General features: G+C 42.2%; 2 protein-coding genes and 1 pseudogene across 5 annotated transcripts; all 3 read left to right on the forward strand.

The window, feature by feature from the left end:
• LOC110436917 lies at positions 5,520-6,801 on the forward strand (annotated as a pseudogene).
• Positions 6,006-9,905, forward strand: LOC8062203. 4 transcript variants are annotated; one of them, XM_021447632.1, is made up of 3 exons: positions 6,007-7,930; positions 8,570-8,783; positions 9,414-9,905. In XM_021447632.1, the coding sequence occupies exon 1, from the start codon at positions 6,793-6,795 to the stop codon at positions 7,876-7,878; it is 1,086 nt and encodes a 361-aa protein (XP_021303307.1). In that variant the 5' UTR covers positions 6,007-6,792; the 3' UTR covers positions 7,879-7,930; positions 8,570-8,783; positions 9,414-9,905. The 4 variants fall into 4 exon arrangements, with proteins under 4 accessions (XP_021303312.1, XP_021303302.1, XP_021303307.1 ...); XM_021447637.1 differs by lacking the exon at positions 8,570-8,783 and having other exon boundaries at positions 6,006-7,930; XM_021447627.1 differs by lacking the exon at positions 9,414-9,905 and having other exon boundaries at positions 6,006-7,930; positions 8,549-8,945.
• LOC8062204 lies at positions 11,495-16,416 on the forward strand. Its single transcript, XM_002464122.2, has 3 exons — positions 11,495-11,952; positions 15,689-15,796; positions 15,891-16,416. The coding sequence occupies exons 1-3, from the start codon at positions 11,635-11,637 to the stop codon at positions 16,197-16,199; spliced, it is 735 nt and encodes a 244-aa protein (XP_002464167.1). The 5' UTR covers positions 11,495-11,634; the 3' UTR covers positions 16,200-16,416.

Here is an 18,698-nt window from a genome sequence, read left to right on the forward strand (position 1 = left end):
TGGTGTGTAAACTCAGGCCTCTGTTGAGATCATGTGGTGTGTCATGTGCATGAGCCTATACTGGTAACAAACAGAAATAGTTGTGTGTTATCTGCTACTACAAAGAAATGAATAGTGGTGTGCCTGGTTTCAAGGACTTCCATGAAAACAGTTCAGTTTCCGTAGAAATGTTCTCATGTTTTAAACTGTGATTTAGATAGTTGTTTGGGATATTGGTGCTTTTTTGTTGAAAACTTTTAGGAGCTCAGTTGGGAAACCTTTATTTGTTATTACATAAAAAAATTTGTGACAATCCCTTAGGCCCTGTTTAGTTCCCCACAAAAAAAATTTTCATCCATCCCATCGAATCTTTGGACACATGCATGGAACATTAAATGTAGATAAAAAAATAAACTAATTACACAGTTTAGTTGAGAATCACGAGACGAATCTTTTAAGTCTAGTTACTCCATGATTAGCCTTAAGTGCTACAGTAACCCACATATGCTAATGACAGATTGATTATGCTTAATAAATTTGTCTTGCAGTTTCCTGACGAGCTATGTAATTTGTTTTTTTATTAGTTTCTAAAAACCCCTCCCGACATCCTTCCGACACATCCGATGTGACACTCAAAAAATTTTCATCCCCAATCTAAACAGGCCCTTACTACACGTGAGAAAGCTCCTAGCACCTCCTAGTGTTGGAGCCTAGGCTTATTACATAAAAAAAATTGTGACAATCTCGTGACAAAGCTCCTAGTACCTCCTAGTGTTGGAGCCCAGGCCAGTAGTAGACAAGCTAGAATTGCAAGTAAAGAATCCAATGCGTTCCATATCTGTGCTGGTGCCGACCAATGAGATCGTTGAAATATGGCACGCACGCCTTTGGGACAGAGGGACTGACACTAGTGACTCAGATCAGATCTACTAGGAGCGTTCTTTTCTGGTTCTGGAGGTAGTAGCTCTAGCAGTCTAGCACAGCTGCACGTTCTGACGCTTTTTAAAGCCTTGCTTCATCCATTTATCGTCCAGATGCGGATTAAAATGTGAATGCAACCATTACCATAGAGTTCTTTCCGAGAATGTGTGTGATCGGCTCCGGAACCAAAAAGCAAGAACGCCTACGTAACTAGTTGGAGAGTGTGGCGCAAGCTTACCAAAAGGAGCAAATACGTGGCACATGCTATGTCATTCTTGTATAAAGACTTATGAATCAGTTCTTCTTTTAGAATGATGTTTCGTCATGGGATTGTCTGAATGTAGTTGTTGAAACTCAAACAAAACATTTTTAATGTATCTACCGTTTAAATATTAATTAGTGTGCGCGTGTGCGTGTAGGAGAAAAAATACCTAAGCCCGAAGCCCGAAAGGCCAAAACTATATCTATACCTACTAATAAATTGTGAAAATTTCAGTTTGCCAAAATTTTCTTCTGCCCCGTCTACCCAGCCCGGAATCGGAATTGGTCTCTCGATCCGGCTGGCTCTCGGTCCGTTTAGTCCGTTTAGAGCCTGGAGGAGAAAAAAAAGAAAATAGAAAAATTTCGAAGGTTCCGAATGCAAAATCTTTACCTTTTCTATCAGCTCACGGATCGCTGGCTTCGGCCGTCCGCTCGTAGAAAAGTAAAAAGAAAATAAATTTTTTTTAAGGTTCCCAATACAAAATCTCTTATATTCTATTAATTTTCTTTTCTTTTATTCTTTAATTTAGCTGAAAATTAATAAATACATAGTAATTCATAGAAAATCTAAAAGTTACAAAACAAATTTTATTCAGCTCTACATATGTTGATCCATACATTAAACAAAAAATAGGTACAAAGTGTTTGTCCTATTAATTTACTTTTCTTTTATTCTTTATATCGGCTGAAAATTAATAAATGCGTAGAAATTCATAGAAAAATCTAAAAAATACAAAACAAAATTTGTTCAGTTCCACATATGTAGATCCATGTAGTAAAGAAAAAATATCACAAATTTTAGTATATTTTTTTACTGAAGATGCTTGCCTATACTTTTTAGTGTAAAATTGAAATTGTAGTTATCTTGCTCCAATTATTATAAAAATTTTATGGTAGCCTATTTAATGTGACGCTTGATTTGTGGTAAAAGTTTTAGCACCATTCCTGCATATCTCACTGATTTACTAATTTACCTAAATTTATGCTTGCTAAATAGTTTAACATCAATTTAAGTATATAAAAATATAAAAAAGATGCTTCCACTACCTTTGCACGATGTGTTGTTATATCATATGACACTTCATAAGCCCATGTGTTTATAATCTATATATATTTAACTGATATAACATATTTTATAGGAATCCTAATCTAAATAAAAAATAAAGCTAGCAACAAACTTCTCATGTTTTAATATAGTACTATTATTATTAATAAATAAATATGTCTTTAAGCTACATAATATTGTAAATATTAACTATCTCATACCATAGATGTCATGGTTATCAATAAATAAATTATGGACTTTAATTTTTATAAAAAAAATAAATATAAATAGATATGTAACATTATGTAATCACTTTTTATAACCATTTGATGTTTTTCTCCCGTTGCAACGCACGGGCATATTTGCTAGTTGGTATAGTATACACTAGTATATTGGTAAGGCCAGTCTCAGTGGCCCGTTTCAATGCACTATTTTTAAAACAAATCTGCTGACAGAGCATCAATGAAACAAATAATGAAATAACCTCTACAATGTATGAGTTTCACCTTGATGTTTCCTAGGCTGGGCAAAACATTTAATTACTGCCAAATGATTGGATCACATGCAAGATGGTGAAACGATTTAGTCCTCAATGGGGATTTCATCCCGTTTCACCGCGTAGGAAACAACGCCCGCGGAGTTTCACCATGGTGAAACTACTTCCTTCTCTCTCCTCTTCGTTTCATGCAAAAAGTGCAGTTTTGCTAACATAGCGCTCTAATAAATGTGCATGACATCCTGGTGAAACCCCCATTGAGACTGGTCTAATAGTTAACTAACCAACCAATATCTCATAGCTAATATAAATAGCTAACTATTAGTTACTATTAGCTGGTTTCATTCAACTAGTGAGATATATATGTAGTTGTTAATTGCGTATTCAACAAAAGCTAGACTATTAACTAAACGGTAAACGCGTCTATATCTTAAGAAATTAATTATTAATAACTAACTATTAGCTCTAGATCAAAGCCAAAAGGTTAAAAAAAACACGGTTGGCCAAAAAATCAAATAAAACTTGAACTGAGTTGTATCGAGACTTTGCTTTGAGCATCTCATTAGCCGCCAGTACGTAGACGGTAATGACGTGCTCGTGTTTGGACTGAGCCGGAATAGAAGAATTATTTGTTCAAATGGGAATATAGTCCTGCTTAGCTCACGGCCTTGTCTAGTTCAAAAAAAAAAATGATACGTTAGCACTTTCGTTTATATTTGACAAATATTGTTTAATCATAGACTAACTAGGCTCAAAAAATTCATCTGGTAAACTGTGTAATTAGTTTTTATTTTCGTCTATATTTGATGTGACGGAAAATCTGAAAGATTTTGCAAATTTTTTTAAGGAACTAAACAAGGCCCTAGTATGTACATCCGGTGTCTTTAAGACTAGTACTAGCTAGTAGTACCCACGCCAGCCAATAATACAAACATACGCTATTTGGAAAATTGATATAATCATACAAAAAGTTTATACTACAATTTTTTATACATTGGTTTTGTATTTAGAATTTCTTTTTAACAATCAAACTTTTTGTTGCTACAATTTATATATCGTAAAGCGGTCAAAATATGCACTTAATGATTGCACCAAGTCAATCACACCTTATACATTGAAATGGAGGGGGTATGTCATATATTTTACTTTGACTGGTAAAGCTTTTACACTTTTTGCTGCCAGTATCTTCTAAAATGTTGTAGGCTAGACATGAAAAGACCATGTGCATATATAGATTTGCATGTAAAAGTACTTTCATGTTATTTTCAAATCATTGACTTTTGTAAATATATTTAATGGAAAAGTATTGGTTACTGTTGTATTTCTAAGAAAAAAGGCCCAGCCTATGAGGTTTTTGATAAAAGTAAGCATATAGTTTTAAATCTAAAGAGAGCCTAAATATTGGTGGCTGGCAACGAGTTCAGGCAGTGCCACTTGTTGCACCTTAAAGGCTTAGGCCTTGTTTAGTTTGCAAAATTTTTGTTTTTTTGGCTACTGTAGCACTTTCTTTTTTATTTTTGTCTATATTTAATGCTCCATGCATGCGACCAAAGATTCGATGTGATGGGGAATCTTGAAAATTTTTGCGAACTAAACAAGGCCTTAGGGGCTGTTTGGTTGCTAGCCACAATTTGCCACGCTTTATCTTAGGCAAGTTTGACCAAGTTGGCAAGTGTTTGGTTCACAACTAAACTTAGGCATGATTCTTTTGGGCTCCACATGTCATAGAGTTAAAAAGTGTGGCAAGATTCCTTTAGGCATGACAAAGTGTGGCAACCAATTTGCTAGCTACACTTTTTGTGACTTGTCACACTTGCCTAAAGTTAGTTGTGGTAGATTGTGGCTAGTAACCAAACATCCTCTTAGACACAGTAGGTATTAAGTATTGTTGACCAACAAAAGAAGTACTAGTAAATCATATAGAAGCAGAACAACAAAAGCCAGCGCCCTATTTATATGTTCGCGGAGAAATCACTGGAAAGTTGGATCGACAGAATCACAAGTCACTGAGTCAACACCATATATTCATTTGTTCGAAAACAAATCACCGCAAAGTCAATCATCAAAACCACAAAAAACTAAAGTCTGAGGCCATTTTCAATATATTTTTTTCATGATGCTATACTGTATCTAAGAGTGCCATATTAGCAAGGATAGAATGAAATATAAATAAACATAAAAAGGGGTTTCATTCATTGTTTCGTAACCTCTTCATAGCATCTAATACTATGATTCACCTAGAATTAGAAACCGAGTTATACGATGAAACTCATCTATTCTCTCTCCGTGTTAAAAAAAATGAGACCATTCCATCGAAATTGCATAGGTAAGACACTATTAAATAAAAAAAATACAGATGAAACTCCAAGCAACATGTCTATCGAAACACATATCTCAACAGCTCCAAACCGACCGAGATATGTATACACGTTATCGAAAATCAAAAGCGTGCAAAGAGCCAAGACATGCGAAACGCATGGCAGCTACCAGCTAGCTAGCTACGCCACACCTGATACAGAGATTGGCTGCTCCGCTACTGGCCTACTACTTCATCTACGGACTAGGCTTCGTTTACTTTCCAAAAAAAACTCAAATTTTTTAAAGATTTCTCGTCGCATCAAGTTTGTAAACACATGAAATATTAAATATAGATAAATATAAAAACTAATTGTATAATTTGGTCGAAATTTACTAGATAAATTTTTTGAATGTAGTTAGTTTATAATTGAATAATAATTATTATAAATAAACAAAAATACTACAATATTATAATTTTTTTCTCTCAGCCCTACTCATACGCCACTACGGTACGGCCGTATGGGCGTATGGTCCCGTGGTTTCATTTCATTCCGGTCAGCGTCGCCACCTTGTCCGTGCGACGCGGCAGCCACCTACCCACCCTCCTCCTCCTCCTCCTGCGGCCACCGCCGTCCAATTAAAAAAAAAAAATCGGACGACAAGGGCCGCGCAGCTCCCACGCCACCGACACGCGGTCCCACCCGTCAGCCAATCCGACGGCGCCCCATCGACGTGACTGCACTGGTGCGTGTCCGGATCCCGATGGCCTCTACTCCCACTGTGCGTGCCTGTGATGAACAAGATGCTTCTAGACTAGTATAGTACTACGCGTCAAGATTCGCGCCGGCGGGCGGATCCAACCGCCGGGATCCAAGAATAGCGCTTTTTATAACAGTGGGATAGAGCCACCACTCGCTAACGCTAACCGCCCCCCCGTAATCGCTCGCTTGCGTCGCCGTGGACGATTAATCACAACGCCCCGCACCCGCACCCCCACCCCCCTAATTAAGAGGGGCCCACCGCCCCGTGAGAGCGACGAGCAGGAGCAGCAGATATAACCGCGCGTCCCCTCCTCGTCCCTCCTCCGCCTCACTCTCTCTCCTCCCCCCGACTCCGTTCCTCCGGCCGCCGCCGCCGCCTCCGCCTCCACCGCGGGCGCCAGAGATCTCCACAAAGTCTCCCGCAATCCCCACCACGCCCGCCTCCAGGGGTGGGGGGTCTCCTCCGCCTCCGCGCGAGGTCGGTCGCGCGCGCTCTGTCCCGGATCCGCCATTCCCGGTTCCGCGCCGGGTTTCCTGCGCTCCGGCTGCGCTGTTCCTGGCTGTCCCGCCCCCGCTCTCGGCCCCGGGTCCTCCTGGCCTGCCGTTCGCGGATCTCGACCCAGATCCTGCCCCCCGCATGGGGTGTCGTCGGTTCCCAGCCTAGCGGCGCCGCGCCATTGCCCCACCCCACCATTTCGGAGCAATCGCTTTGCCCGGTTCCTCCGGCTATCTGAGCTGCGAGAAATCTCCCGATTGGTCTTGCGTCGTGTTCCAATCGCACTTGCTGCTACTCCCCGGATCGCAAGATCCAGTTCGCCGGGCCTTTTGCTGGTGCCCAATTTGAGGCAGACTGTCCCCATCAATCAATCGCTCTCAATCCCCCCTCGCTTTTTCCCTCGGAGAAAAATCTGATCCCTGCCTCCTCCCCCCCCCCACCACCACCAAACCACGCACCCAAGATCCGCCGCTGCATTGGCCGCGGCCTGCCCGCATTCTGCCAATCCTGATCCGAGAGGCCGCAGGCGCCGGAGATGACGTCGCCGTACGCCTCGCCGTTCCTGCTCTCCCTGCTCCTGCTCCTCTCCATCCCGGTCGTCTTCCTCCTCGCGCCGCGCCTGCTCCCGCCCAAGACGCTCCCGGCCATCCCGGACGCCGACGAGTCCGACGACCTCGCCCTTTTCCGCCGGGCCATACTCTCCTCCTCGTCGGCCACTCCCACGCCACCCACCTCCGCGGCCTCCTACTTTTTCCGCCGCCGCCCCGCGCCCAAGATCGCCTTCCTCTTCCTCACCAACTCGGACCTCGTCTTCTCCCCGCTCTGGGAGAAGTTCTTACGCGGCCACACCCACCAATTCAACCTCTACGTCCACGCCGACCCCTACTCCGTCCTCGAGCTGCCTCCCACGCCATCCTTCCGCGGCCGCTTCGTCCCCGCCAAGGCCACGCAGCGCGCTTCCCCTACCCTCATCTCCGCCGCGCGCCGCCTCCTCGCCACCGCGCTTCTTGACGACCCCAACAACCAGTTCTTCGCGCTCCTGTCGCAGTCCTGTATCCCGCTCCACCCCTTCCCCACCCTCTACAACGCACTCCTCTCTGACAATGCTGGCCCTCATAGCCGCCACCGCAGCTTCATAGAGATAATGGACAACATGGACAACGACACCAAGCTGCTACATGACAGGTACTATGCCCGGGGTGACGATGTCATGCTCCCGGAGGTTCCATATGATCAGTTCCGTGCTGGGTCGCAGTTCTTTGTGCTCACGAGAAGGCATGCCATCATGGTCGTGAGGGATATGCGGCTTTGGAAGAAGTTCAAGTTGCCCTGTCTGATTGAGCGCAGGGATTCATGCTACCCGGAAGAGCATTACTTCCCCACACTGCTGGATATGCAGGATCCTGAGGGTTGTACTAAGTATACCCTAACAAGGGTAAACTGGACGGATTCAGTTGCAGGACACCCACACATGTATGGGCCTGGAGAAGTATCCGCGAGCTTGATCAGGGAGCTAAGGAAGTCGAACATGACACACTCTTACATGTTCGCCCGCAAGTTTTCTCCAGAGTGCCTTGAGCCTTTGATGGAGATTGCAGACAAAGTCATCCTACGTGACTAGTCTGAAGCAACCACCATTTGACGGTCGGAGTTTGTACACTGAAATGAATGAGGTATGGAAATATGCACTTGCTGCGGCCTCTCTGAAAGAATTAATCTTCTATTTAGGTGTTGTGTTGAGAGAAATGTCTCCAAATGGAGTGTACATAGTACGGAATGCGAGAGTATTAGGCTGTTCAGTAATCTGTATGCTTAACCTTTCCATAATAAAGCGGCATACTACATTACATTGTTATTGTCTCAGCAATTGAATGCTTGTTACATTAGTTTGTTTTCTTAGGCACTGCAAGCCTTTTGCTCCTGTTAGATTGACTGTGCAGTTATGATAGAAACATTGGCGTATATGGTCCTTTACTCCTTTTATTAGTGCTTGTCAATGATTAAGTCATCTTGAAAGTTGAAACACAGACAAGCTTCCTTAGGTAGTCATTTTCGTTGGTAGTGAAAGTAATTCATGTGGGAGTTCGTTGCATTCAGGTCACAACAATTTGCAGGTCATGCTAGATTCATAGGATCAATGTAACAATGCTAACCTGTGACTCTCACTGTATCATTCTTTGCTAGGTCCAATCAACATTTTCCATGTAAATCTATTGTCCATCTTTATTCTTACTTGCCTGATTTTCTCTTATGCATAGTAATACACTATCAATACTTTTATGGTTCTGCAGAACTTCCTCTCCTTGTTTCAGGCATCGAAGGAATGTTAGACTGTAATGCTACTTTCACTTCCACTGTGATCAGATGGACAAACGAGTAGTTTCATCTCTGCCTTCTAGAACCTCCTCGAGGAACAACATATCCTCTTCTCGCCACCCTTCTTTTTTTGAAGTTCTTCTCTCTTTCTTTCCTGGGAAGAGGGTGCTGCTGCTGGGAGAGTATGATATGACTACGGATTGTCGTTTTGTGAGTACATTGTTTGAACACAACAGTTTTTTTAGTAGGGCAATAGTTAATGTGATCATCCTGTGTATACATGGAGGCACTCTTGTGAATACATGCTGTGATGATTTGTAGGTTCCGTTGCATATATACCATCTACAACCCTATCGTTGGTCGTTTAGCCTATGCAATGGTGTTGTTGTCTTGCTTCTTAGACCATTCTGGTACTTGAAGTGATCATAAACTAATAATCATGAAAGAGCATATTTTACTTTGGCTGTAGGATCCTTTTGTATAAAGACTGTTAGGAGAAAAGGGTGGGCCAAACTGCGCTAAACAGAACTATTCATGGAATATGGAAGAAACCTTAAACCCAAATATGGCCAAAGTTGGGGCCTAATATTATTACATTTTTTTATGCCAGTGGCACGACTTGTTAGGTCACCGATTCCGCTTCTATTCTCGTATTTCCTGCATCTGCCCCTGTCGAACATTATACTATTAGCTATTGGAAATGCTGATATTGGTTCAAAGGGACCTGTTTTATATCTGGGCCACCCCCAGAGTTGTACTATTGATTGTCATGTCTTGTTTAGGTTTGAAACAAGAAAGGGACATGACATCTTTTTCTGGTTGTGATGTTATATTGGGCAGGGCTATTGTCAATGGACTACTCCTACATCGGGAAAGCATGTAAAATTTCTGTCACAGATTGGACACAGATGTGTAGTGCCTATATGCCCTGTCGGAAACAAGGGGCTATTCTCGGTGGACATCTCGTAGCATTAGCACTAGCACCTTGCAATTTTTGCTTACAAAACTGTGAGGAAATATGTGATGTATGAATGAAGAGCACAGGGGAGGAAGGCGGCGTGTCAGAAACACCAAGCTATTCTCCAGGCTGGGTGGGTTTCCTCTTTGCTCTCGATTCAGTCTCCACTTTCAGGGTTCTCTTTTTTGTCTAAAAAAAACTGATATTTCTTTTTCTTGAGAATGGTTGATGTTATCAGCTAGCCTGGTTGACAGTAATATTCTCAGGAAATTACCAAACTATAACAGGACATTTGCTGCTGGAAATCATTTTGTTTTTATGCTGCAATCAGCAATTTTCAGCAAGAATAAGATGCTTTGCACAACTTTGATCAACCTTTGCCGAAAGTTTCAGTCTGATTTGTTGAGCTCGGAGATTCCTAAGTCTTTTCTAATGTCCTGCGCCTTCTCTGATCTGCTATATTTCAACGTTGACATTTCGAGATTTGAAATAAAGAAGGCACACGCACAAGACAGGAATCTATCTTTGGCCTTCTTTAGTCCCGGAAGGAAAAAATTTTGTGACACTGTAGCATTTTCGTTTGTTTGTGGTAATTATTGTCTAACTATGGACTAACTAGGCTTAAAAAATTCGTCTCGTCAATTTCGACCAAAGTGTACAATTAGTTTTTATTTTTGTCTATATTTAATACTCTATACATGCGTCTAAAGATTAGTTTTTGGGTGGAAGTAAACAAGGCCTAAATGGAAACATAAAGCTAGAATACAAGGAAAGATCGTGGAAAGTGGAAACTCATAACTAATTTCAGTGCTCGTTGGCGCGTGAGTTATTATTAATTTACTTTGATCCAAACTGGTCGAAACGTGTGGTTTGGTGCCCTGGTGGGTTAGCTGAGGTTTCACTGTCGCTGTTTCCCATTTGTTGTTGCCACAGTTGGGATTCACTGTCGCCGTTTTCCATTTGCTGCCACCGTTGCTCACCAACTAAAGACAGTAGTGACCAAGGCAAGGCAACGACTGTCAGTTGTTAAGACCAGTAGCTCTGTTCCAAATACACTGTAAACAGTTGTAACTGTTGTCAGAGTGCGTTTTACAAATGTAACGTGACGGTTTTCATTTGATCTAATTAAATGCTTCAAAACTATTCTTAACCATACTTTTGTAAGTATTAAATTCAAAGTGAACATTCGAAACCGAAGGGGTTTCCGATCAGGTACTTCATCATCTATACTGTAGGGAAAAGAAAAAAGGAAAATAATAGAGAACAAGTAAAGATAGATCATGGTTCTATATAGTCTAATATAACACTGCTATGGGTTTTTTTACAGGCTACATATTACCGATGGTTCTGTTATTCCCGTTAACGTTTTAGCTCCACTAAACACCACTGCCTAGCTTAGCAGAGAAATATTTATGCACCGCTAATCTTAACCGAGACAAATATTCATTATCTATGTTTGATGGCTATAATTGCGTTCTTTACTTAATACATCATGTCATGAACCATTGAACGATGTTGACTATTCATTGTTGGATGTTAAGTGAATACTAATATTGATATAGCTATAAGTATGTTGATTGATTAATGAATGTTAAATAATGGATTTGGAGAACATTGTCCCAGAGTCATAAACATCTTGAGTATATATGTTCATGAAAGTTCCATAGCTATATGTTTCTGTACTTAATAATTAATTAAAACTATTATGTTATCATAAAATCACTAAATAAAATGCCTTTTTTTATATCAAATAAAATGGCTTTTAGCTTTAGCTATTAACTTTTATAGTTTTTGGAGGATGCTGCGCTGAGTCTTGGGCTGTTTCATAGTACGAAACATAGGGAAAAAAATCCAGCCCATAAATCCCCGGCTTCTCAAACAGCCCATTCTAGCCCACAAAGACGCTGAAAGGCCCATCACCCCACCGAAAGTGATGGCCCACCACTCTCACCTCCCTCACCTTCCTCCCCCACCCACCTCCACCGCTGTCACCCACGAGCTCTCCTCTCTTCTTGACGAAGGGCGGTGGTTTGGTTACTGGAGCCAGCTTGGTGGGTTCGGTTGCCACCAAAGCGCCCCCGCGAAATCTCGCCGCCGACCGCCATGGCAGCCGCCGACGCGACGCGTACGCTGCTCGTTGCGCTATCTCTCGCCGTAGTCGCCTGCTGCTTCCCGCAGCTGGCGGCGGCGGACACGAACGGCGTCTACGAGCCGTGCAGCGACGCACGGATCCAGCGCGGGGATGGCTTCACCTTCGGGGTGGTCTTCGCGGGATACAACACCTTCTTCTCCGGCAACACACAGCTCTCCCCCTGCGACCGCCGCCTCAACCTCGCTGCCTCCGGGCAGCTCGCCCTCTTCCGCCCCAAGGTCGACGAGATCTCCCTGCTCACCATCAACACCACCACCGGATTCAACCCAGTAAGCGATCCTGGCCTTCTTGCTTGCTTTGAGCTTCTGATTTTCTTGTTTGGGGTCAATAAGTTTGGGGCGGATCCGAATTACATCTGAGCTTGCATTCTTCGTGCTTGTGGAAATGTGTAAGTAGGTGGAGGTCGGTTGCCGGTTGGCACGTCGGAGGTAGGGTTGATTAGCATTTATTTGTTGTTCTAACAGGAAGTAGGGCTGTTTAGCATGATCCTGGTGCTTGCTGTAGAAATTGTTCATCTGCTTAATGCAACCTTGGAGTAACAGAGTTGCTGCTCAGTGATTTGATTCAATGCAAAATATTGATCCACGACTCCAGTAGTAGTGAATGGCCAATAGGATCAATGGATTAGTTTTATGTTGTTGGGAGAGTGTGCAATGTTTGATATAACTTGTACATTTCGTAGTGTGGGGTCCTCTTATAGTATCCAAAATGAATTGCACCATCTCAATATGCTTAGCGTCGTCTGTAAGTTGTGATTTGAATTTGTTTATGATCTTTTTGGCATAAAATGGCAGGCTCATTGCCATTCATTAAGTAGTAAGAAATACTCCAATGAGGTCCAAAGCAAGCGACTCGTATTGTGAAACAACAAATGACAAGAAAAGTAACAACCAGGTAAAAGAGGGAAACCCTGAAATAATGAAGAAACATGTGATATTGAACTGAAACCAAGCTCCCTCTTTTTTTATCCGGTGGAAATTCTATCTGCTCCTAGTTTTACAAGAACTCACTTTACTGGTATGGTGAGAAAAATAGGGTGTGTTGAGGAAGATCCAAGGAAGCTTGCACTGTAAGAGCATCTCCAAAAGCTCCTTAAAGAACACTTGCTAAATCATTTATTATACCAAGTGGCCAAATGGAGTAGGGAGCTAAATTGTTGCCTTTCTCCAACAGTGTGCAATATTTGGTTGCCAAAATAATAATAAAAAAGCGCAACTCACATCTTTTCCTCACTCAGCTCCTTGTGGCTCACGCACTGCCTCCTGCCCTTTCCCTGCCTCCCCTCAGCCGTCAGCCGTCAGCCGGCTGCATCGCCTCCCAAGGTGTCCGCAGCCACCCCACAGCGCCCTCCCTGCCCCCCTCTGTTTCCCCTCTCCCCCATCCGCAGCCAGCAAGATTGCTGCTGGCCTACTGTTTCTCCAAGCAAATTCAAGGGCAAGGGTATATCATTGTATTCAAAATGGAAATGGAATATTTCTATTAGTTTGGCGCCTGTACAATGTTAATCTGTATTACATGCAGGGTTTTTTGTTTTGGTTTTTTTTTTTTTGCCACAAATTTCGGCATTTTTTAGAGACTTATGAAGTATGTTTTTCTAAATTTCTTAATATAAACATCATGATTTATGACCACATCTATTGAGTAGAAGAATATGCAACATAAACACCGGAAAATATGAGTCTAGAGTTATATATTTTACAATAAATCACATGTATTGGTGTACTACGAAATTTCGGAATTTTTTTTGGCCACCCCAAAAATACAGAAATTCGCGAAATTTTGAACCCTGATTGCATGCATAGCTCCATTCAGTGGCAGGTGTTGGAGATCGCCTAGGCTAGTCCCAGGATGCATTGAAGTACTGGCTTTTCTCAGAATCAGCTAGGAATCAAGTGCAGAATGAATGGGGCCGTTTGGGAGAGCTCCAGCTTCAGCTTCTCCGAAGAGAATCACTCCCAACCAGCCAAACCCTCAAAATGCCAACTGATTCAGTGGGCATCAGCAGAGAGTCACTTCTACATTTACACTAAGAGCTGGGAGCTAAAAAAACCTGCTTGACCCTGCTCCCTGTTATATTCTGGTGGGGATCAGCAGAGAATCAATTCTCATCAGCTCCCCACCCTACTCCCCCTAGGAATCCAATGGAATCACTGTATTGGAGAATCGAGGAGCAGAGCTGAAGAATCAGGGAGCGGAGCTCTCCCAAACGGGGCCATATCTGAGTCGTCGAGAGGGAGTTCAGATATAAAACTGTTGGATGGCTGTTTTTTCTCCTGTTTTGTCAAAAGAACGAAGTATGGAGTTGTTTTAAGGAGTTCTTGGAGATGCTCCAAGTCCTTACGGAAATGCGGGAGTAGGTGGATGAACGTTACCTTGGTGTGTTGATAATGTGGGCTAGCATTTCTTGGTTCTCCTAAGCTGGAGACGTGGAGATCGAGTGGGTTTGCATGATACTCTGGTGCTTTCTTTTGCATTTATTTATCTGCTTGTGTTTGGAGTTACACAGTTATTGGTCAGTTCATTCGATTCGTCGCGAGATTTTACTCCACAGCTCCATATTTGTTATACTAAGCCTAATGCTACTTTGCTTACTGGCCAAGTAAAATCATGGCAATGCTAACTGCACCGTCTAATTGTCCCCTGACCCAGTTAGCGTACTTGCCAGGGTTGACTTGAGGGGGCAGCCTGTTGATTTGTTTTTGCCTAGTTAGCATCACCATTGGCCCATTGCTGTTATGTTTGACGAGAACCATTTTATGAAGTGTGTGTGTGTGTGGGGGGGGGGGGGGGGGGATAAAATCATAGCTTTGCGTCAAGGATAGTGTTTCTCTACGTCAGGTTATGGACTTCTACTGGATACCAAACATATGTATTAATTTAAGTTAATGAATTTTCCAAAAACTTTGTCTTAATGAATGAATGTGAATCTTTCTCTTATTCATATATCCTTAAGAGGCATTGGTCCTATTAGAAAAGAACTCTGTTTTTTGCGCTCACTGTTCGCCTAAACGGCCGTTTAGACCGTTTAAACGCCGTGTAAACGCTACACAATGATACACCGTTTCCGTTTAATCATCTGTTTAGTCCGTTTAATTGACCGTTTAGCCCGTTTAATGGACTGTTTAGCCCGAATAATGGCTAAACGGCAGGTGACCGACTGTTTACCGTTTAGCGTTTAGGAAAACATTGTTTGCGCTATAAGATGCCAAGAATATATCCAATTTCTGACTTCTGAGAATGCTAAAGCGCTACATTGACACAACGTTTCATATATCCATGTTTTTTTTTTAAACTAATGGGAACCATGAACCTATGCAATGGCATATTAGGAGTCTAGGATTGGAGTTCAAACCTGGCCTAGCCCATATTAAGAAATTCTGTCTGTTGAAGTATCTGATCAGCTTGGGTACATAATTGTTATTTAAATTGTCTGTGAAATTGTGATGTCATATAATGTCGAAAGCGCCTTTGTGCCAATCTCAAAGCTTTCATGTAAAATGTTAAGAAATAAAAAACCGGTCCACTAATTTTTTTCAAGATCCTAGTACCTTGCCTGTTTCTGATCCTCTAGCTATCTTGTATTTGTCACAATGGTTTGTTTTGCATTTTTGCTAACCTGGGATCCACAATATCAAATTATATGTCGGTACATAACTTATGAATAACTTAGGCTGTTACACATGTGGCACTAAAGATTGAAGACCAATAAATTTCCAGGATTTCCCCTTAGTTGTGTCTGATCTTTAAATGCTTTGCTTAACCTCAGAGTGTTAATTTGTTTCGTTCTCTACTTTGACCTAAAAAAGAAAAGAAAATGAGGAGGAACTTTACATCTTTGATTGCTAATCGTACACCCTATCTACTCATCAAGCTTACTGTCATGGTGCTTTGGTTTTCACGTGTGAACTCCAAGTATCCTTTGTTTTGTTGTCAGTATTTGTGGTTAAATGCATGCATCTAGTGTTGGCATTGTCAGTATATCATTATAGATGCACTATTTTGTAGGCTTCAGCTGGTGGATTCATGGTAGCATTTGCTGGTAGGAAGTATGCAGCTAGATCTGTTCCGATATTTGTATCCAACACCTCAGTTACAGTGTCCAGCTTCACCCTGGTATGAATCGATAAACACACTATCATGTCCAGCATATCTGAACAGATAACAAAGAAGTTCTGAATCTTACTGCTACTTGGCGATTCTCCTGTAGGTACTTGAGTTCAATAAAGGCAGGCTTCAAAACTTGCACTGGAAGAAGGATGGCTGTGGAGCTTGCTCCGGCAAGTCAAACTTTGTCTGCCTTGGCAAACAAACATGCGCCATCAGGACGCAGAGCTGCAAGACCCAAGGGCCTGTCGACTGCAGCATCGGCATCCAGCTGGCTTTCTCTGGTACGGACAAGCACGAGTCAGTTCTGAACTCATGGTACGAAGTCTCCAACCTCAGGCAATACTCCCTGTATGGGCTCTACTCAAACCTCAAGGACACCCTGAGTGGCCAGTTCAACAAGATCTTCTAGGCTGTTTTGGCGCTGCCAATTGTCTATTCTCTCCTCCTTCCGCCTCTTTCTGTCGACCGCTCTGAATCCTGATGTTGTGCTTAACATTATTTTGGTTTGCCGCCCAGGTTGCTTGTATGCAGATCAGTTTTAACCCTGTCTAAGCTCTACCGTATGTACCGTTGCCCGTTGGTGTCATTTTAGTGCCCTTTTTTTTTTATCACCACTTGCGCTTTAACTTTGATTTTGTGATGAGCTAGCTGCTGTCCTGCTGATGACTATTATGTTTGGCCCAAAGGAAGTGTCGTATTGCTGTCTGCAGAGCTGTGCAGACTTGCTTGGTCCTCGTGCTACCGACAGCATGTACCTATCATCGATCTCTCAAGGTTTCTGAAAATGTCATACTATCGTCCGGCAGTTGCGCTGGTTCAGATTCCCTCTTGGTTTTGCAGCCTGTCCTTTTTCAATTTTGCCGTGACTTGCTGAGTTACTTTTATCTTTCTTGTTATTGCTAGTGACACAAAATGGCATCCTTGAGGGCCAGTTTGGAATAGGAATTGTACAGAAAAATTCCTGTGTTCCAAACAGGGGCTTGCCTTCAATCTGAGATTCTGAGTTTACAAGGAAAATGGCATTTTTTAGGGCCAGATTGGAAGACAAATTTTACAGGATATTCGTATAAGAATTCTATAGAAAAATTCCTGTATTCCTTGCTTCTATCTGAGTTTACAAGGAAGCCCTTGTTCTAAGAACATGTCTAAATGCAACTACGCTGCCCCAGTTTGAAGCCAAAAGCTTTTGTAGAAATTACAGTCTCTTGCAAAACCAGGAGTTCATCATATGCGAAAAAATAATGAATATTGGCGACGCGAGAAATGGAGTAAATTCCGAAGCGAGTGAAAACGAGCTGTCTCCCCTTTGGCAACAGATCGTCGAAGCTGGGATGACAGAGATGGAAAAGGATGGAGAATCTCAGCTGGTGAAGCTGTAGATTCTTGCCGCGATATACAATGCCTGCTGGTCCCTTTCGCACTGGTATGACTAATTACCAGCTGGCTCACTTAAGCGTCCTATTATAGTTCCATTTGTTAGTCATGGAGTGCAGATTTGTAAGTTTTTTTTCCTCCCAAGAGCTGTTTAGCATTCCCAAACCCAAAGACTGGTATTAGGCTTACTAGCACATGTTTCACCACAAGCTGGAGTCGCTTGTCTTATAAGCCGTATTTTTTTTGTCAGTTAACAGTGTTTTTCTTTTATAATAAATCAGTAAATAGTACTTTTAGCCATGACTTTTCATGCCAGCGACCATCACGAATTCAAGGTTCAATCGGACGCTTGTGTGGGTACCCACGGATTTTGTACCCACGGATCCAGGTCAGGTTTAGCTAAGGTGCGGCTACAAGATTTTATTTATTTATCCATAGGTACCAATTGGGTACCTAAAATATGGTAAAACTATAAGGGTGATTGTGTGATCCGTGATGCATTTTCTAAGTCCTTGCATTTTTTTTTTGTGAAATGTGATTTACCTGAGTCCTTATTATTTTGTGGGCTGTGGTAATCGTGAGTATTGACCCACATATAAGTTAATTATGCCATGTACTTTATAAGTACGTGTCTCATGCGTGAGCGCTATCATTATTAAACATCACTTAGGGCAATCCTAATGTTATGTCCTAAATTTGCTAGGACTGTTGACATAAGGAGTATTACGTACGTTGATGATCATAATAATACGTCCTTTCTTCTTATCGTGAATAAATTCGATGGCAGGTCTGGTGCGAACATGGGTATAAAATCCCAACCAACAGGCTTCATGCAATACGGGTAAAATTTGATGTGTCGAACATTCTCGTGAGCACAAGTATCAAACTGTGACCACATGTTACCTGATCCGTGCTGCCATCCCTATTCACATGCGCCTTGGATGCACACAGTGATGAAGCTGAAAGAAAACCTTGGACGGGCCTGCATTCGCATCCGTTTCTTGGCCTCTTTTGCCAACTGTTGACGAACCTGCATGACGAAGCCACACACTAGAAAAAACACTTGCGCAGAGTAGCATTGACACGACACTGTACACAGGACGGAGGCACAGGTCACCAAAGGGAATCGACCTTTGTGTCATATATATATATATCTAAAAGAGGTTAAAAGATGCGAAAAAAAAATTGCACTATGAGAGGACAAGACGAGGAGACAGAAGCAACACCAAAAGGCACTCACACTTTTGCTTCAAAGGTGCACTCAAAGCTAATGGCCACCGCAACAGCAAATATGTGCTGCATTCTTATGATGAACACACTAATTCCACCGGTAAACCCAAGTTCTTAATATGTAATCTATTTTATATGTTTCTCCTATTTTAATTTTTGTACAATTTTTTTGGTTTTAGACCTTACTCTTCCTTTCCTTATCAATATGCAAAGTTTAAAAAGGAGTGCGAATCCGACTTCGTAAAAGCTAAGAATCTGAATCTGAGATTGCTGTGGTGACAAAGCAAACCTTTTATTTTAGCAG

This window comes from Sorghum bicolor, chromosome 1, assembly GCF_000003195.3.
Source record: "Sorghum bicolor cultivar BTx623 chromosome 1, Sorghum_bicolor_NCBIv3, whole genome shotgun sequence".
In the NCBI taxonomy this organism is placed as follows: Eukaryota; Viridiplantae; Streptophyta; class Magnoliopsida; order Poales; family Poaceae; genus Sorghum; species Sorghum bicolor.

Excerpts from the sequence above, each read along its gene's own strand:
- LOC8062203 (XM_021447637.1), top strand. The coding sequence starts at position 6,793 with ATGACGTCGCCGTACGCCTCGCCGTTCCTGCTCTCCCTGCTCCTGCTC.
- LOC8062204 (XM_002464122.2), top strand. The coding sequence starts at position 11,635 with ATGGCAGCCGCCGACGCGACGCGTACGCTGCTCGTTGCGCTATCTCTC. Across the intron at positions 11,953-15,688 it reads CCACCACCGGATTCAACCCA|GCTTCAGCTGGTGGATTCAT; the intron begins GTAAGCGATCCT and ends ACTATTTTGTAG. Across the intron at positions 15,797-15,890 it reads CAGTGTCCAGCTTCACCCTG|GTACTTGAGTTCAATAAAGG; the intron begins GTATGAATCGAT and ends ATTCTCCTGTAG.